This window comes from Macrobrachium nipponense, chromosome 8, assembly GCF_015104395.2.
Source record: "Macrobrachium nipponense isolate FS-2020 chromosome 8, ASM1510439v2, whole genome shotgun sequence".
Taxonomy (NCBI): Eukaryota; Metazoa; Arthropoda; class Malacostraca; order Decapoda; family Palaemonidae; genus Macrobrachium; species Macrobrachium nipponense.
In genome coordinates this window covers 47,144,894-47,164,875 of record NC_087203.1, presented here as the reverse complement: position 1 = coordinate 47,164,875, position 19,982 = coordinate 47,144,894, and the positions used below count along the sequence as shown (strand labels likewise).

At 41.8% G+C, this 19,982-nt stretch overlaps 1 protein-coding gene across 1 annotated transcript in view; it reads right to left on the bottom strand.

Annotated features, from left to right (window-relative positions):
* Positions 1–19,982, bottom strand: part of LOC135222758 (THO complex subunit 1-like) — a 28,748-nt gene that overhangs the window by 1,220 nt on the left and 7,546 nt on the right. The window contains exons 4-13 of the mRNA XM_064261010.1: positions 16,193–16,369; positions 9,461–9,594; positions 9,168–9,305; positions 7,301–7,437; positions 5,036–5,159; positions 4,804–4,893; positions 3,383–3,486; positions 2,974–3,123; positions 1,887–2,034; positions 1,532–1,777 (exon numbers count right to left, since the gene is read on the bottom strand). Of these exons, the coding sequence (XP_064117080.1) occupies positions 1,532–1,777; positions 1,887–2,034; positions 2,974–3,123; positions 3,383–3,486; positions 4,804–4,893; positions 5,036–5,159; positions 7,301–7,437; positions 9,168–9,305; positions 9,461–9,594; positions 16,193–16,369 (1,448 nt within the window). The remainder of the gene's footprint in view (positions 1–1,531; positions 1,778–1,886; positions 2,035–2,973; positions 3,124–3,382; positions 3,487–4,803; positions 4,894–5,035; positions 5,160–7,300; positions 7,438–9,167; positions 9,306–9,460; positions 9,595–16,192; positions 16,370–19,982) is intronic.

The window sequence follows — 19,982 nt, the reverse complement described above, 5'->3', positions numbered from 1 at the left end:
CCCACACTGCAGCAATTCTGTGACTCAGGTGATAGTTTTGTTCCAAGTTCCCCTGAAGCAAGACATTCTAGTATGGTCCTCTTGAGGGATGAGGAGCAAAGCACTGGTTTATACTCAGCTAGTGGATAGGATCAATATGGCTGAGTACTCAACAACAGGTTTAATTTACTTCCCAAGTCCAAGATTCTTGATACTTGGTAAAGAGCCAGTCAGTATGAGGTCCATCCAAAAGGGTTGCAGCAAGGAGGAAAACTGGTCAGTTTTCTAAGGGGCAAGGTGAGCACAGGTAGCCGGATCAGTGGTAAGAGAAAAACTGTCACTACTTTATCTTATGGCAGAGAACTTGTGGTCACACAGTCCAAAGAGCGCTGCTCCTTAATATGGGAAAGAGAGATAATCAGCAGTGACTTATCACATCACTGGCTGTAGTGTTTGAAGACCTTGGCAGGAATCTTGGGGGCATGGCACATGCATGCTCTCCTCTGCATGAACTTGAACCAATCCAAGTACAGAGAACAAGTTTTCTGCAGTTTTTAACAAGATTAGAACAAAAGGTGAGGCACTTTGTCCAAGATAAAACACAAGACCTGCATGTGCTGAGACAGAACTAGGTCAGCACAGTAATACTCATGATGCAAAATTCCACCCAACCATTAATCCAACATTCAATGTACCTAGCACTTCAATACTCCATTCAATACCTGATAAGGACCCAGATATAGACTAACATTTCCTCAGAATGAAGCAAAGCTTAATCAGTGCAAAGGTCATCATTTACAATCAAACACAGAACACCAAGATGAAAATAAAAACAGCCGAGTGGTGTAATAAGGAAATGAGAGGTTCTGTGATGGAAAAGATGTCAGGTGCAATTACTGTATTTCTTTCCATTTGTCCTTAAACTTTATTGCTATGATTTTGCTCCACTTTTCTTTGTACTTTTGCAGGCTTTATTTGTATATTTTGCATGATATATACAAACAATTGGTCTGCAGCATCACTATGACCCCAGCAGCAATTTCACACCTACTTGACTGTAGTCTGGCACCAAAAGTTATGTTAAGTATATCTTAGTTTTACCAAACCACTGAGCTGATTAACAGCTCTCCTAGGGCTGGCCCAAAGGATTAGATATTTTTATGTGGCTAGGAACAAATTGGTTACCTAGCAACGGGACCTACAGCTTATTGTGGGATCCGAACCACATTACATCGAAAAATTAATTTCTATCACCCGAAATAAATTCCTGATTCTGCATTGGTCGAGTAGAGAATCGAACTCGGACCACCAGATTGGTAGCCGAGCGTGAAGTTCACTCGTCCAACAGGAAAATATTGTCTGGCACCAAATCACACAACGCATTAAATAAAAACTACCTTTACTATGCTTTGGAAAAGTGAATTTACAAACTGCAGCAAAAAACCAAATACACATTCAGAAGTATTTCAACTTCTTGCAATAACAAAAAAACAACAAATGTACATCTCCCCATAAGAATAATTAACCATTTAAAAAAATTCATGAAACTTACCTCATCATCTTGGAATCCAAGTTTCTTGGCTAGAGCTTTCCATTTGTCACCACCCAATTTAACTAGGTTTTTGGCAAGTGCTTTCTGTTCTTCTTCATTGATGGCCCTCACCTCTGGTCGGTCCTCTCCGCCATCAACCTCCATAGACTCCTCCTCATCTTTGACACCGTCATTTTGTTCTAAAATTACCTTTTCATCTTCTTTATCCTCTTCTTCCTCTGCCTTCATATCATCCGACAACTGGGACTGATGAGAACAGGTAACATTAGGATAACATCTTTGGGTACAAGCTTTAATAAAAAAATTATAACATCTAGGAGTAAACATAATATACTTTCAATATTAATAAACATACCGGTAATTCTTTGGCTAATTTCTTGATCATGGTTGTTAGGTATTCTGGCAATGTAGCAATTGGACTGGCTGAATGGGTGAAGAAATGTGGAGATCTGTTTGCTAATAGACGCAAGCCTCTCCAGCCAAAATTACTGTCATTTACAAGCCTGCAAAAAACATTTTCTTGTATTACACATTCAAATTACTTATAAAAAAAAATGTGCCAATAAAAACTCACATATACAGAGAAGTTGGCAAGGTTAAAGGTAATATCTGGGGCATGAGGACATCATCCAAAAAATAAATTCGACTAATCTAATTCTAAATTTTACTATATATTTTTCCTAAGGAAAGCCAAAGTATTTTTTTGTAATGGTGAGCTTTGACAAACATTTTAAATCTTGAAGATACTGATTTTATAAATTTTTGGTACAATAATTGCAGTAATTATTGATTTTATTTATGTACCAGCTTACATCAAATAATAGTATTATTTCATTTAATAAATTGGGGGTTATCTTTACACATATTTCTAAACCTAAAATTTTACATTTAATAAATTAAATGTAAACTGCATTCTTATTGCATTTTTCATAAAAAAAACTTAAAATATTGATTGCTTTAGAGATTTCAAAGGAACTTAGGAAAATAAGAAATTGAAAAAGCCTCATAACCATCCAGAATAACAAGCAATACATTAATATAAAGGCTGAAACATGGGCACTGACATAGATATTTAAAAGGTGTGACTATAAAACATTAACATTTATGGTCCGAGGCAGCGGAAAGACCATATAACAAATTGGAAAGTATAACAACTGTAGTGACAAGCAGGTGAAAAATTTTATGGTAACTTGTATTTTTACTGTGTACATAAAAATGTAGCCTTTCTTATGTATAATAACCTTCTGCACATGTGCTGGATTGGGTGAGAGAGCCAGGAAACTAATGCTATATCACCAAACAGGTGAAAACTTCCCATTTTACCAAAAATGTTTGAGTACAAATTGCCGTCAATACTCCCTAATAATGCTACATTTCTGGGGAAAATATTACATTTCATTAGCAAAAGACATCAATGCACACCCAAAAAATCAAACACTAACCTGTCCTGTTCCTTCACATCTGTTTTTCCACTAAGTTGCTCAATAGCAGGATTGAAGTATGTTTCCAATGCTGGTACAAAGTCCCTCTCTGGTAATTTACATGCTTCTAAATTATCTTGATGCAAATTCCACAAACGCGACATCTCTGCACTGTAATGAACATTGACATTTATCAACTTGATTGTTTGTACTCATGCTAAATGCATTCCCTCCCACAAAATTTAGTGCGAGACTGCACTAAATACATTCTTCAACATTAAGAAATTTGCAGTGAATTTTACACATAGCCTTAAGAGTAATTATGCATCAAATATAATGTATTACAAGACAGAGAAAGTTAAATATTACTATGTTTTTATAAACTGTAACATGCGATTGTTGAAAGTTAAAAACTAGTTGGAACACTTACTTTCCCATTGAAAATTTTTTCTTGGAATCTGCTTCCTTGACAATTTCCCCCAACCTCTTCTTTCCTCTCTTTTTCAAAGCGGCCTTAGCATCCCAATCGTCTTTCTGTTTAAAAAGAAAATAAAAGGTTTACAAGGTATTCACTAGGATAATCGTTAATGAATATGTATACAGGTTATGACGGATTCAGCTCACGACGTTCCGAGGTTACAACGCTTCTCAATTATATTTATCAGAAATTATTTCCAGATATACGACGCATGTTCCAGGGTTACGACGCCTACAACGCTGATCTGGCAGAAGAAATATGATTCCAAAATTGCAAAACAATCAATATTTTAAGTTTTTTTATGAAAAATGCAATAAATGCAGTTTTCATAGTTTTTAATGCACCCAAAGCATTAAAAGTAAGGTTTTCTTAGTATTTTTGACGATGTTCCGGCTTACGACGATTTTCGGCTTACAACACGTCTCAAGTATTTGTGATATCACCAATAATGTTGCATTAGAGATCTCTTAAAGGGGGCAATCAACATGAAATTGGGAAAACATTTTGCAGTTAATAGGAATAGAATAGAATATAGAATTTAGACCCAAGGCCAAACGCTGAGACCTATGAGGTTATTCAGTGCTGAAACGGAAATTGGCAGTAAAAACGTTTTGAAGGTGTAACAGGAGGAAATCCTCAGAGTTGCCCTATAAATCAATTGTTAGGAGAGAGTGGAAAGTAAGATGTTAAAGAAAAAATATGAACAGAGGTACAGTAAAAGGAATGAAGCATTGCAGCTAGGGACCAAAGGTATGTTGCAAAAAACTTCAAGTAATGCCTACAGAGCACCACATGAGGTGCACTGACAGTATTAATCCCTGCCCCCAAGGGTTTTGTAGTTAGTCGAGTGCCAATAACCACACACCAATGGACAATATCATGCACATTTAAAATTATATATTTTGTTGCATTAAATGACGATAAATGATGAATACTGTCTTCTCCCAAACCCAAGAAAAATAAGCATAGAACTTAGCTTCAGTCAATCAGGCCGATCTAACTTTGGAACACATTTCCAAAATAAGTACATCATTATTTATTATTTATTAATTTTTTTTTTTTATAAACCACACACAATTTGCCAAAGACCTGTCGGATAACAAAATATAATTGTGAACCAAATCTTGTCACTAAGGCTGCTCTGTTAAAAGTGTATTTGTATACAATATGTCTGGAAAGAACATTAATAACATAACATAACATTTCTCTTTGCATTTATTCTACGACATTTGACTATCCAACATTTTTTCATCTTGTTAATGAACCACAAAACAAGTTTCCAAATGACAGACTAACATCATTCGAAATTGATTTTAATTTTAAATATCTTTTAAATATCTTATCTAAAGTACAAAAAACAGAACCACACTTACTTTGCCATTCTGGTTTTTATCTGTTTCATCGTTTGGACCTTTGATGTCTGGACAACCGTTATTCTTCCAATCACTCCACATCAGTTCTCGCTATGAACAAAACAAAATATACTGTATAGTGACTAAAAATTTAGATATTGCCATGTCTGTTCATTCAAACTTCAAGCTGAACTAACAATAAACAATGATTCAATGCTGTATAAAAATTGACCCACTGACAATAATCTCTTACCTTAAGAATGTGTTTTACTGTCCCAACAAATGCCATTCCATCGGGTGGAGTTTCAGCTAACAAAGAAAACACCAGTTCTTCTGTCTTTCTGACCCAGGTAAGTTGTTCCTCTGTGAGCGTTTCCCTTAAATGACAAAAATAATTACATTAATTATGCTTGTCAAATTGCCTATCTAAACAGCAGCGTTAATTCTCACAAAGAAAACCATGTTCACACTACCCACAAGTACTTAATTGTGCAAATGAAAATACATGTATATTGTTAAACAGTTTAACTACAACACTGAGCTCCAGAGCACTGTTTCTTTATGATACAACATACCAGACACTGATGTCTGTAATTCTTATAAATATGATGTTTTTACAACAAGAGATGTTTTATACAAACCCAATCGGCAAAAAGAGCCATTATAAGGCTCACCATTTTAAAATGTGAGGGGAAAACTTCCAATTGCATAGGTGCCAGCTAACTTCAATGAATGCATGGCAACATTATTTCTCATCCTTCTGTGACAATTCTCTATCTGAAGAGAAGATGGGAAGGGAGGAGTGTTTGTTTGTATCGTGTTTTTACGTTGCATGGAACCAGTGGTTATTCAGCAACGGGACCAACAGCTTTACGTGACTTCCAAACCACATCGAGAGTGAACTTCTATCACCAGATATACACATCTCTAACACCTCAATGGAATGCCCGAGAATCGAACTCGCGGCCACCTAAGTGGTAGGTGAAGACTATACCAATCACACCACTGATGCGCTTGGAAGGGAGGAGGGTAACTGAAGGCGATGATGAATGGTTGTATAAACATATTTGCTGTAAAAACATTGTTTATTACAAACCCATTATTTATCCATAGCCAGAATTGCAATTTCAAAGAGGATAAGCCCTTGAAAACAGAGGCTGAAGCTGAGAAAAGTCCAATCCTGTAGTACGACTTCTCTTAACAATGGGTGCTTCCACAAGTAATGAGCTGACAAAGGAAGAAACACACAAAAGTATACTTCCCACCCACAGGAGTATAATGGCAGGTATATTCCAGGATACATGCACCTCCATTGTGCCAGATAAGAGGGGTGAATCACGAGGATGAGTGAACTAGATTCCAACCACCCCACAAGCATGATAATAGCACATCAAAAGTTTTATGAGCGACATTAAAAAAGCAAAACTTTGAGAAGGTGCTATGACAATGGACAAATAATATCTTGTCAAAATACAGAAAGTTGATGAAACTGCACTCAAAGTGTTACATCATTTGACAAAGTGATCCCACTTTCCTTAATAAGAGCTAGGTCACTGAAATTCTGTAGTCTCAGGACTGTAGCTGTGGTATCTGAAAAGTTTCTCTCTGAGAATCTGTGATGTGGGATTTCCAAAGGAGTCTTCCAGAACAGTAGCTATTGGACCTGTCCATCATTAGCAAAATAAGGTTAGCAAACCATTCACGTTGTGACTAAAACTGGGACATCATGATCATCCTGGTATATATTGAATCAATGATATCCACTACAACTGCCACAGGAGGATGACCAGAGGGAAGGCATACATGTTCAGATTATCATGGGTACAACTTTCTGTATGGCAGACTGGGAGTCTGATGTATAGATCAAAATAATGAACAGCAAGGTAGGTATCCTCACTATGATCACTGGATGCTGAATAACATCATGCTTGGGACAGCAAGTGGCCATTGCACTAGTCATGTAAACACTAAGTGCAACAATTCAGTATTTCTCCTAACATAAGAACATTGTTACACTTCTTTGAAAGATAATTTTTACAAATGCAATCTTGTGTTCAACACATCAAATTTAATTTCCAACCATTATTCTTAGAGCAAAATTTTGTAATGGGAAAAATCATAACTCCAAGTTTATATAGATATATCTGATTATATATTATTTAATACTCTCTTGTATATCCAATGCAGGTGGGGCAGGTACTGCTTAGCTTGCCTTGCATGGCAATGTAGATAGTACTGGAAGTTATCTGCAACATCCCTTCAGCTCCGGTTGCACTGTTTACAACCTTTTACATTTTATCTGTTCCCTCTTGCATATTCCTACTTACTTAACTGGCCATCTACTCTGATATCATCTAACTGTAATATTCACTCATCATTTAAGAACTAAGCCTTTGGGTGAGCCCAGCAAGGTTATAGAAATTTGACTCAATGGTCTCATTAATAACAATAATTATTGCAAGTCTCAAGAGCTGTAAATTTCTTAAACCCTATGGAGTATAATGAACAAAGTACTTACGTTTTGAATCGAATGTCTGATGTAAGATACTGCGTTAGTATGAGAATCTGTAGTAAAACATAGCGGCGGAAGTTGGCATCAGAGAACTGGAGATCAAGGAGTTTCTGATTGGTCAGGTATTTAGCAAAATATTGATCCTGGAAAAAAAAAAAAAAAAAAATCAATGCATTAAAATATGCAATATCCAATATAATCAAGAATTTCCATCACAAGCTGAATGTTACATAATGGAAATTTTCTCAAAAAGCAAATACAGTACAGTACAAGATACATGAAGAATCGTAATTTTTTTAAAACACACTTTCATTATTATGTACTAAAAAGTAGAAAATTAATTTTTTTGAAACACCAGGATTTTCTTACCATTAATCTTGTCTACAAAATTAAATGTGGGTGCCAAACATGGAAGGAAATACTACAAGAAAAGACATATTTTTATTTTATCTCTGGTATCATTTCCTTTCATATTTGGTGCCCACACTTTTATTTTCGTAGACATGATTAACTGTAATAAAATCCTGGTGTCTAAACAAAATTATTTTTTACTTTTAAGTGCCTTTTAATAAGAGTTTACAATTCTTTTTCTTTAGTTTTTATACTATTATACTATATATATATATACATTTTAGTTTTGAAAGAAATGTTAACTGATTTATGACTGTAGCTAAAGAAATTAAAATTTGATATCCTGTCAAGCCCAAGAAGGTCTGAAAAATCTGTCGAGTTATTAGCTTATTCAACTAGTCACAGAAGGTATGAAAAATCTAATGCTTTTCATAAGAATCCTGAGATACTGGGAGAGCTCGCTGTAGGGTTACTAGAAGTCACTGCTGACCATGTAAAAACTCTTATTGTTTCCATAATGCATCAAAATATTTACTGATAATTTTTTTTCCCCTTAGAACTGTTGGGGCCATGAGGCAGAAAAAGAGATGCTACCTTTTCTGTTGCTTATGTTCCTCCTAATATAACATCACTAATTCAGCAAATGGATCCAAGTTGCCCAAACCTAGAGTAATTAATTTCCATGCTTCACACTTCGCTACAAAGTTATTAAATACCTTTGTAAAAAGGCGTTAAAATGAAGGATGTATTTTCTTCATGACTTAGGATGGAATAATATTGCAAAATCATTACCAAAAGTTTGGTGTAAGATGACAACAAATTCCTTAGCTTTGGTGACAATATACTAACAAACAGTGATATCAATGATTTTCAAACGCTTGGCACAAAACTTAAGAGACCTGGAAATCCGCCTCTTTTATGATTAGCTTCTGCTCCTCAAAAATGGTCTTCCCCTACTGTCTAGAACCTTCCCCTACTGTCTAGAACCATCACCTTCAAGTCATGCCCTTCACATCCAGTGAAGACACAAGCCCTCAACGATGGGATAGCATCTAATTTAGTGGAAGGGAGCCATTGAGGAGAATCATCCAGCAAACCTGGGTTCTGGAGATGGCTTTTCCTTATTCCAAAGACACACCAATAGGTACTTTCATCTGCTTCCCTTTCATAGACATGAGGGATGCATACTTCCACATTCTGATCCATTTGCCTCACTTCTCTTTGCAGGGTTCCAGATCTTTTGCTTTAGTCTAGGTACAGCCGCTCAGGTCTTCCCCTGAACCCTGTCTCCTGCAGCTTCCTGGCCTGATCACTCAAGTGTCCAAATATCAGTTGCTTTTAAATAATGTCGCAACCAGGTATATCAATTTCCTGATAGTAGTTACCACAATGGATGCTTTATCAATTTCATATAACTTTGATGAACAAATATACTTTTTGGACAACAATTTTGCAACGTTTCTAATGTAGTTAGTTACATTAATTCAAAGACAAAAAATACTTTAAAATATATACTGCTTACCTGTGGTTCTGACTTTGAATTCTCTTGGGATGAAGGTTCTGTTGATAGTGAGCGTGATATCTGAGCTGCAGTAGTGCTGCGACTTTGTACATTGTCCAACTTGAAGCTCTTGAAGGCTTCTAAAACATCTCCACAGTACTGCAAGCAAGAACTCAATACACTAAAGCTTCACAAAAATCAGTTTACCCACTTACAAAAAGAGATACAATACATCACTTTTGATATAGGATAACATACAGTATTTACAAAAATCATTCAGATATTAGACTGAAATAGTAAACTAATAAATTTACCACTGTAAACATTTTCCATGGTGCTTTCTGAAAACACTGAGGAGGATTCCGGAAAAAGTCCTGTAGTGACCAAAACTTTGTATACAAAGTATAATCTAGACTGACTCCTCCGCCTTCCTTCTCTTTGGTTTCCTCTGAAATATTGAGATCAAAAGGTCACTTAATCTACCCTACAAAATGTGCAGTCAAGCATAAAATCCTGCATCAAGATTTTTCTAAAATGAATAGTTCTACTTTCCAGAACAAAAGCCAATGAGGTTCCAACATATTTCACAGTCTAAATACCAACAATGAAAATGGTTCAAAAATGGTGAAAACAATGACTTTGAGATTATCATACAAGACATAAATATGTTATTGTTATAATACAATTAAGTTTGTTCATACTTACCTGGCAGATATATATATAGCTGTATTCTCTGAAGTCCGACAGAATTTCAAAATTCGCGGCACACGCAGTGGGCGGCCAGGTGGTAGTACCCATTCCCGCCGCTGGGAGGCGGATATCAGGAATCATTCCCATTTTCTATTCATATTTTATCAGTGCCACTGTCTCCTGAGGGGAGGTGGGTGGGCACTTTAATTATATATATCTGCCAGGTAAGTATGAACAAACTTAATTGTATTATAACAATAACATTTTGTTCATGAACTTACCTGACAGATATATATATAGCTGAATCCACCTTCGGATGGTGGGAAGAGACAGAATAGGATTTTTTAGGAAACTAAATTAAGTAGATGATATACATCTTGGTTCCCCTCACCTGTTAGCATAGCCGACTTCGTGATTACTGTCACCAAAGTCTGCTTCTGCGTTACTAGAGTTTGCCCAGCGAGGTAGAGACCTGTAATGCTGGTGCGCTCTAGATGATCTGTCAACGGGGGCGTGACCACAATGTGACTAGACCATATGACCATACTTCTGAGGGCAACGAAGCTAAAACCACCACCTGACCTAACCTATCAAAGTTAGTTCCATAACTTCTAGGCTAAATAAAAGGAACGCGCCTCAAGCGACCAACCCTTCAAAGTTTTAAAAAGCACAACCTATCCCTTTTCTATAGGATAGGATTCGTGTTGCTTCCTGCCCCCAATAATATATCTACGGATATGTATGGTCCTAGCGACTTACAGATCTCAAATGTCGTCTTCACATCCCGTCGGGAGTGTGAAGCGAACACAGAGTTGCTTCGCTAAAGCGTGGCACTCAGGATGTTACCGAGTGTCATGCTCTGTTGAAATGCTTCCGAGGCCGCGCCCTCACCTCTTGAGCATTCATATTAAGAAAAAATCTCAAATCTTTATGCAAACATAATGAATGAGACTTCTTAAAAGAACTCCTTGACTATAATGCCAGGGTGTTCTTGGACATGAACCAGTCTGGTCTTTTTACGGCACACCGCAGATTGTCCGTTGACCTCGACTTTCTATAGTTTTATCAAGATAAAACTTGAGAGACCCGACAGGGCACAGGACTCTCTAATGCCCTTGCCCAATAATTTGTGCCATACCCTTGGTCTCCAAGCCTTCGGGTCAAGGGTTAGACAGGTTTTCGTTCTTATCAAGAACGGAAGGCTTAGAGGACAGACCGCATTATGTCCGTTAAAGCAAAACCTCTGATGATGGCTAAAACCTCACTAACCCTCTTTGCCGTGGCTAGAGCGGTTAGAATGTTAGCCCTTTCTGTCACGTGTATTAAGTTCGCAGAAAGGATAGGTTCGAAATGCTTTTTTGGCATCAGAAACTCAGACTACGTCTTAAGTTCCATGCCGGAACCTTCGATCCAGAGAATTTTCCCTTCACTATCTCCAGAAACGGCCCCCTCCGATTGAACACTGAAAATAGGCAGCACTGCTTTGCCTTGGCCAAGAGACTGCCATTAATCTTGAAGATCTTATCGCTTCTCGATAGTCTGAACGCCTTCAGACTCAGAGAGGAGAGATATTAGATACTTCACACGTGACGATGTTAGATTACACCGATTCTCTCAGGAAGGGTCTTAGGACAATTCTCTCTGAATTACATGACCTCTGTGAATCCAAACTCTTAAAGGCCAACATGGGGGATGGCGACTAATGCTAATCCTCTAGGATCATGAATAAGGGAACAACTTAAGAGGAAGCTCCTTCGTCTTCAATATTACGAAAAACTTAACGAAAGGACGCCCTCAGTCTCTCCTCAACTTCGACATACTTCTAAGTGAGGATTATCAAGACGTCAGTAGTTGTTGCCTTCGATCGAGAAGACCCGCACGGACGTGCACTAGTTCAACGAACCTTTTGAGGATCGTTAAGTTCCGTGCCCAGCCCATAACCAACTCTCTCTTCTTGAGCTTATGAGAGAGCTGGAGAAATTATCCGAGATGATTTGGACCACTCGATCAAAACTCACCTTCGAGGAACTGGAGAGCCGACCAAATTGGCTTCCAATTCTTTCAGACAATGTGCCAGGACATCTGTTCCTCTGTTCGGATGTCTGGCACCCTCTCGCTATCACCCGAGGTGATCCTCAAGCCGTTGAGAGAAAATTAGAATTATTACTAGATCTTTGATGTTATTCCAATTTCTCCGTGAGGAAAAACTGTAGAGGTCTGAATTGCTGTTTATTCAGGGAAAAACAAGCTTCTCCAGCGAGGAAATGGTCCCCAGCAAACTCATCCATTCCCTCACTCAGCCTGCTTCCTTCCCTAAATAAGGCTGCGCTTTGCATAAGCAGGAGAGCATTATAATAGTGCTATGCCGCGGTAGACTCGTTACAGAATTCTGTTACCGTGCGGTAAAACCGCACCGAACAGGTATAAGAGATATCTTGATGAAATTTTCTAGTAAACGGAAGGCATGTTCATTCATGATTACTAGAAATTTCCTCAACCCGAGGCTAAAATCCATGATTGTAGGGCAGAGAGACGGCTTAGTCAGCCATTCCCGCAGGGGAGAGAGACGTAACCAACTGCGCAAGTCACAGAGCTAGCCGGTACTGCGTAGATCACAGTAACAGCAGCCTTGTTCATTTCATCGCTCGCACTATCTGCCTGAGTGCAGCTACTCCCTTTACGAGGAATAGTATGATATTATCGAGCAAAGGAAACTCTCAAGCAGGCATATTTAAACGAAACAGAATTCGCTAAATACAGAAGAATGAGGTTGGTGTTGTCGAACAATACCTGAAGAGTTGTTCTTACTCCGAAAACTCTTGGAAGGTTGAAGGGAGTGTCAATTAAATACATTAGAACAACAGTTCTTTCGGCTTCTATCCGCAGAGGTAAATACGATATGCGTATATGACTTGACCCATGCGTTAGCAAAATGACGCAAAGATAACTACGTAAGTATGTAGTAATTTTGAACATCGAATTCTCTACTACATCTTTCCTCGACGAGGAAGAGAGAAAGAAAGGAAAACGACTGTCCACGTTCTAATGAATGAGACTTTTTAAAAGAACTCCTTGACTCTTTGCCAAGAGAAGGGAGTAATATTCGAATAGAACCGAATCATCAAGTGAGAACCGAGGATCGCCCAAAAGGACGTTAACAATGTTCTTATGATATTGGACATAAGACTTCCTGGATCTAGTCTACAAGTCTTTTTCTTACTCCCCGGATGAGCCTCTGAAAATGAATGAGAGCTCTTCCGAAATTTGTTAATGAGTTTATCCGCTTAAACGATAAAAACGTTAAAATCTATGTCAATGAGAACTACCCCATTTATGAAGGGTCCCCACTTAAATGACAAAAGCGTTTAGTATCTTGACAATGGGGAAAACGTCCTTACTTGACAAAACAATTAGCACTTTGCTAATAGGGGAAAACCCCTTAACATGACCGAAAGTCACCAGGAATCCGAGTATATAATCTTCCCGATTCTCAGAGAAACGAAATACGATGAAGAGGCAGGAGGGATCGAAGAAAAAATTGAGGGTAGGTCTCCTCCGCTAAACTACCGAATCCTTTTTTTTTAAAAATTTCTGTAAAGGAATGTCCTGTGGAGAGTCCTGAAAAAACCTCCTCTTGACGAGCGTTTAGAAAGCGTCAAGCGTCCTAAGAAACGTCCTGAACAGCAAATAAGACGCCGTCTACAAGTCTTTTCTCTCACAAAGCGTCTGCCGAGCTTCCACCGAAGCGTCCTGGCGAATGTCCACAAAAGCGTCCTGCCGAGCGTCCTGCTTAGCGTCCTGCTGAGCGTCCTCAAAAAACGTCCTGCTTAGCTGCGAGTGTGTCTGAGCAGAGAAACACCAAGTCTTCTGAACGACATTTCAGAGAGGATCTCGTTGAGCGCCCTGATGCATGCAAGGCCCGCCAAGAGGCGTCCTGGCGAGCGACCTTACCAACATCTCAATGTTATGACGAACCGTGTTTTGCGTATGACGTTGAAATATTTTCAAGGGACGTCCTCATGCGAGTCTCCATGGAGAGCCGCACGCTGCTCCTGAAGTGTGTGAACACTAAAGGAAGACGTACGGCTTTCGTCTTCAAGACGGCCTTAAAGACCTTCATACCTTCTACAAAGACAGTGGCCGCCTGTGCGACAACTTGCATCTTAGTAATGCAAAAGAACATCTCCAGAAACGCACTCAGCAAAGGAACGCCGAGCGTCCGAAAGACACCCTCGCAAGGTGCTTGCCGAGCGTCCTGGAGAATGTTTCTACTAATAAAACGTCGAGCACCTCCAAAAGCTTCCTCACGTCTAAATTGCCCTTCTTATGCCGAACCAGAGACATAAGTTGTTTGACTGCGCAAAGCAGCTTGCCGGACGTCAAAACTTATCAGCTTGCTTTTTCGAAGTAAAAAGAGAACGTTACATAACGTATACGGAGCGCCATGAGGAGAGGAGATGAATACGAGTTGCCTCCAAAGGAGGGGAACAAGAATGTCCTTGATTACCATATTCTTTTGGAATGCTAGCGAGGTTGAAACAGCTCTAACTTCATGAGCGTTCACTCGCAGGAGGCTCAAATCACTCTTCTGGCAAGATGAATGAGCCTCCTTAATATGTCCCTTAGGAAAAGAGCCAGTGCATTCTTCGAAAAGGGTAAATGTGGTCTCTTCCTGAGCACCATAAATTACCCGAAGGACCTCTTACTTCCTTCGTTTATGTAAATAAAATTTGAGAGCCCTGACAGGGCACAGGACTCTTTCATACCTCTCGTGACGAGAGAGAGGACGTAGAAGCGTCCTCTTCTCTAAAGCTTCTTAACCAAGGGGGCGCGAGTCCTTCCGAGAGCTCCAACCCCCTGTGTGGGGAGGACGCCTCGGAGGACGAGAAGCAATCCTTCAAGATTCGTGCACGTGCTCGATCTTCGGCAGCCTGGGAAGAACGACAACAGGACCTGCCGAAAGGAAGCCAGATCAGCGTGAAAAACCCGTAACCCTCCTTCGGCTTTTGACATGCCCTCTCCCTGGTTTCCTGGGAGTCCGACAGAGGTCTAGGCCTAGAGGGCGTTATGGGGCCGATCTGACGTTCCCTCCTGACGAGAGAGGACGTGAAAGCGTCCTCTTCTTCTAAAGCTTCTTAGAGGGCGCGAGTCCTTCCGAGAGCTCCAACCCTTGCGCGGTGAGGACGCCTCGGAGGACGAGAAGCAATCCTTCAAGATTCGTGCACGTGCACGATCTTTAGCAGCCTGGAAGCGTCAACAGGTCCTGCCGAAGGGACGCCAGATCGGTGGGGAGCCCCGTAACCCTCTTGCGGCTTTCGACATGCCTCTCCCTGAGTTCCTGGGAGTCCGACAGAGGTCCAGGCCTAGAGGCATTATGGGGCCGATCTGACGCCCCCTCCACAACACAAGTGGGGCACTACACTTCACAACACTGATTGGAGAGCGAGCACTTTAGTCTAAGATTACTTGATGTAATCCTCTAGCAGACACTTCTTCTAGGCCCGTAAGCCATACCACAGGGTTAGGCAAAATAAATTCTACAGGAGGTTAGAAGGTTTCATTATTTCTAACTTCTGTTTACTGTGGAGGAAAACTCCTGATTCTAACACGCTCTAAAATGCGTACATGAATCCTACTTCTTCCGTAATCAGTCACACATTACACTAATTACATTGATCTTTATGCAAAGAAAACATGTAAACGTCATATATACTAAGCGAGTGTCTACCGAAAGTTCCGGTAGCCTCACCTTACCCCATGCAGACAAACAAAGTCTGAAACTAGGCTAACTAGCTTCAGACATCATATGCAATACTTTAACTTTTATTATGATAGCGTATGCCTAGCCACAATCCAAGTCAATAATCGAAAGAATAATTAGGATACTTAAGCGGCTAATGAAGTTTCAAAATCCTAGGCGGAGGTCTGTAAACAGTTGTTTACCGACCGGCGACAGAAAAAATATGAATAGAAAATGGGAATGATTCCTGATATCCGCCTCCCAGCGGCGGGAATGGGTACTACCACCTGGCCGCCCACTGCGTGTGCCGCGAATTTTGAAATTCTGTCGGACTTCAGAGAATACAGCTATATATATATCTGTCAGGTAAGTTTCATGAACAAAATGGTGATTTGATTATTATACAAGACATAAATATGGTGATTTTTAACATAAAATAAAGGGTAGTCTTAAACCCAAATTTATATATGACTGTCAGTTGGTAGAAAGTGCAGGCAAATGACAACTACCTGTAATGGGTTAGACAGTATTTTCAAGGAACAATGAAACATTGAAACTATGAAAAATGCTATAAAGTTTTTTTTACTATTAAAGTCAAAAGAAAAGAAAACTTTACCTTCCATTTCCTCTGGGTCTTGTTCCACATTGGTAAAAGTTGTGACATTTTCAAGGTTGAATTCAGATATCAAATTTAGACCAGAACGCTCCGAAAATGGGAAAAACCTTGCCAAAAATAGCAGTATTCTACCACAGAACACAGTGTTCTGAGACCGTGATAATCTCCGCAACAAATCTGAAAAAAAAAAAACAAAAAAAAAAAAAAATTCATATTATTTTACAATGAAAATTTCCATTGGGAACTAATAAAACCTTAAAATGACAATTTGTCGAAAATTGCATTTTTCCTAACTATACAAACCTGAGGTCCTTTAACAATAGGAAGGTAACTAGCGGCAGCTGGGACGGTCGTAAGCTTCGAACAAGGGGAGAACGGTAGTTAACTGCTTGTCCGATCGTGCGCGCGCCGCGCGCCCGGGCGGTGAAGAATCACTTTTGCTTTAGGCCCATGCAACAAAAAGTTGCAGAGTGAGGGGTGGTATGAGGTGGGACTATATGTAAAGGACTCAGGTTTGTATAGTTAGGAAAAATGCAATTTTCGACAAATTGTCATTTGTTCCGATACGTAATACAAACCCTCGGTCCTTTAACAATAGGAAGACTCACTTCTTGGTGGGTGGAATCTGAGTCTTTTTGGTGAACAGACTGGTGTTCGTCCAACCTTGGAATGCCTCCCTGGTCGTAAGAGCAAGGGAGGGATCCAAACCTCTGTCCGATTGATCGGGGTGTGCACCGCAGGATCAATGGTCAGACCTCTGAGCCAAGTACTAAGAGAGAGGCAAGCGTATCTCTTCGTACCAGCATTGCAAGAACTTGTTCCTGTACAGGAGCCAACATAAAGTTATGGGTTTGTCTCAAGTAGGCATCCACTCCTTCCCCCTTGTTGGAGGGAGTGGAGGATATTTGCTTCTATCCCTAACTAAAGGGATAGATTGGGGCTCGGTTGAGTAGCTTACCTGCATCGGATTCCTTTCCAGCATGGTGACGACCGTGCCCCTCTGCCCGACAGGTGTAGAGAGAGAGAAAGATGGAGAAGAGAAGCCAGTCGCACTCTCCATCAACCATTCATTCCTACAGTCACACCAGGAATCGATGCTGTTCTGCCTGCTCGGGTGCTGGGTAAGCTTACACAACGTGTTGAGCAGCCACCACAGGTCCCCAAGGAAAAAGTATCCAAGGACTTGTGGGCAATATCCCGAAGGTAGAAGGACGTGAAGGTAGTCTGGTTGGCCCAGACACCTGCCTTCAGGACCTGCGCCACGGAGAAGTTCTTGCGGAACGCCAAAGAGGGTCCAATACCTCTGACTTCGTGGGCTCTCGGTCGGAGCGTACGGATGTCGTCACTACCATCAGCCTCGTACGCTCTCCTGATCACCTCACGCAGCCAGAAAAGAAGTGTTCTTGGATACTTCTTTCTTGGTAACCCCAGTGCTAACGAAGAGGCGTCGACACTCAGGCCTGAGGTGTCGAGTTTTCTTCAGATAGCGCCGTAGCGCCCTCACAGGACAAAGCAGCATCTCATCCGTATCGTTGTCGGTGAAGTCCATTAGGGAGGGGATTGTGAAAGACTCGAAACCTGTCGTCAGGGATCGACGGATTCTGAGTCTTGGCTACGAAAAATTCGGGACGAAATCGAGCGTCACAGATCCCCAGCCCCTGGAATGTTTTACATTGAAGGACAGACCATGAAGTTCCCCTACTCTCTTCGCCGATGCCAGGGCCAGCAAGAAGAGGGTCTTGAGGGTCAGATCCCTGTCTGACGACTCTCGGAGTGGCTCGAATGGTCTTCGAGTCAAACTCCTAAGGACGAGAGTCACATCCCACTCATGGGGGGCCTGAGCTCCCTGGGTGGGCAAGACCTTTCGAAGCTCCTCATTAGCAAGGAGATCTCGAACGAGTTCGAGATGTCCAGTCCCCTCAGTTTTAGGACGAGTGCCAGTGCAGCTCTATATCCGTTTAACTGTGGGTACTGAGAGGAGCTTCTTCTCGGCGAAGAAATACGAGGAAATCCGCTACCTGCTGAAGAGTGGCTCTGAGAGGAGATAGACCCCGTCTACGACACCAACCACAGAAGACGGCCCACTTCCCCTGGTACACAGCTGCAGAGGACTGTCTGACGTGTCCAGCCATCTCTGTTGCTGCGCTGCGAGAAAAGCCTCTCGTTCGCAAGAGATGGTGGATAACAGCCAGCCGTGAAGTTGTTAGGGACTGGACTGCTCGTCGGTACCGCTCTACGTGTGGCTGGGCTAGAAGGTTGTGCCAGTGGGGCATCTCTCTCGGTCTTCTACAAGAAGAGCCAGCAGGTCCGGATACCAAACGGCTTGAGGTCGTTTGGGAGCCACCAGGATCATCCTGAGATTGGGAGTGACCAGCGCTCGGCTGATCACTTTCCGAATCAGACAAAAGGGAGGAAAGGCGTAGACGAAGAGGTTGTCCCAGGGGTGTTGAAGAGAGTCCTTGCAGTGCCCATGGGTCCGCACGGCTTCTCACCCTATTCTGAGCAAAAAACTTGAAGTTTTTTGTTGTGCGGGTGGCGAACAGGTCTATGACCGGACGCCCCCACAGGTTGAAGAGCCTTTCCGCCACTTCTGGGTGTAGGGACCACTCGGTCCCTATTACCCTGATCCCGACGGCTGAGCTTGTCCGCTACTACATTCCTCTTGCCTGGAATGTAGCGTGCTGACAGCTCTATCGAGTGAGCCGTGGCCCCCACTCGTGCACCTGCACAGTCAACTGGTGTAGCGGGAGAGACACTAGGCCCCCCTGCTTGTTGACGTATGCCACTACCGTGGTGTTGTCGCACATCAACACCACCGAGTGTCCCATCAAGCGGTCTTGGAACTCTGGAGAGCGTAAAACGCCGCCTTGAGTTCCAGGACATTGATGTGAAGGTGTTTGTCGTGATGGTCCCACACACCTGCAGCCAGCAACTCCTCCAGGTGTGCGCCCCATCCCTCGGTCGATGCGTCTGAGAACAGCAGCATCTCCGGGGGGGGAGTGCGTGGAGGGCACTCCTCTTAAAGAGGTTCCTGTCGTCGAGCCACCAGGCTAGGTCCTGCCTCACCTTCTCCGTGATGGACACGGGGAAGTAAGGTGGATCCTTTACCTGTGACCAACTCTCCCTTAGTCTCCACTGGAGAGACCGCAGGTGAAGACGTCCGTGAGGAACTAACTTCTCGAGTGACGACAGGTGGCCGATCACGACTTGCCATTGCTGAGCTGCCTGTTCCTGCCGAGACAGGAACCGGCCGGCTGCCTCCCTGAATTTGCTGATCCTCAAGTCTGCGGGGCGGACTTGAGCTGCTACCGTATCGATCAGCATACCCAGGTACTTCATCTTCTGCTTGGGTTCGAGATCGGACTTCTCGTAGTTTATCACGATCCCTAGATTCGCGGAACAAAACTTTAGAAGTCGATCCCTGTCCTGCAGCAACTGCGAGCGGGAGCTCGCCAGGACCAGCCAATCGTCGAGATACCTCAGAAGACGTATCCCGTGCGAATGGGCCCAAGCAGACACCAGCGTGAACACTCTCGTGAACACCTGTGGGGCGGTTGAGAGACCGAAGCAAAGTGCCCTGAATTGGTACACCGTCCCGTCGAAGATGAAAGCGGAGGTACTTTCTGGAGGACTGATGATGGGTATTTGGAAATACGCATCCTTCAAGGTCCACTGAAAGCATGAAGTCGTTCTCCCTGATGGAGTCCAGCACGGAACGTTGCCGTCTCCATCTTGAACCGAGTCTGGCGAACAAATCGGTTCAGGGGAGAGAGATCTATCACCGGGCGCC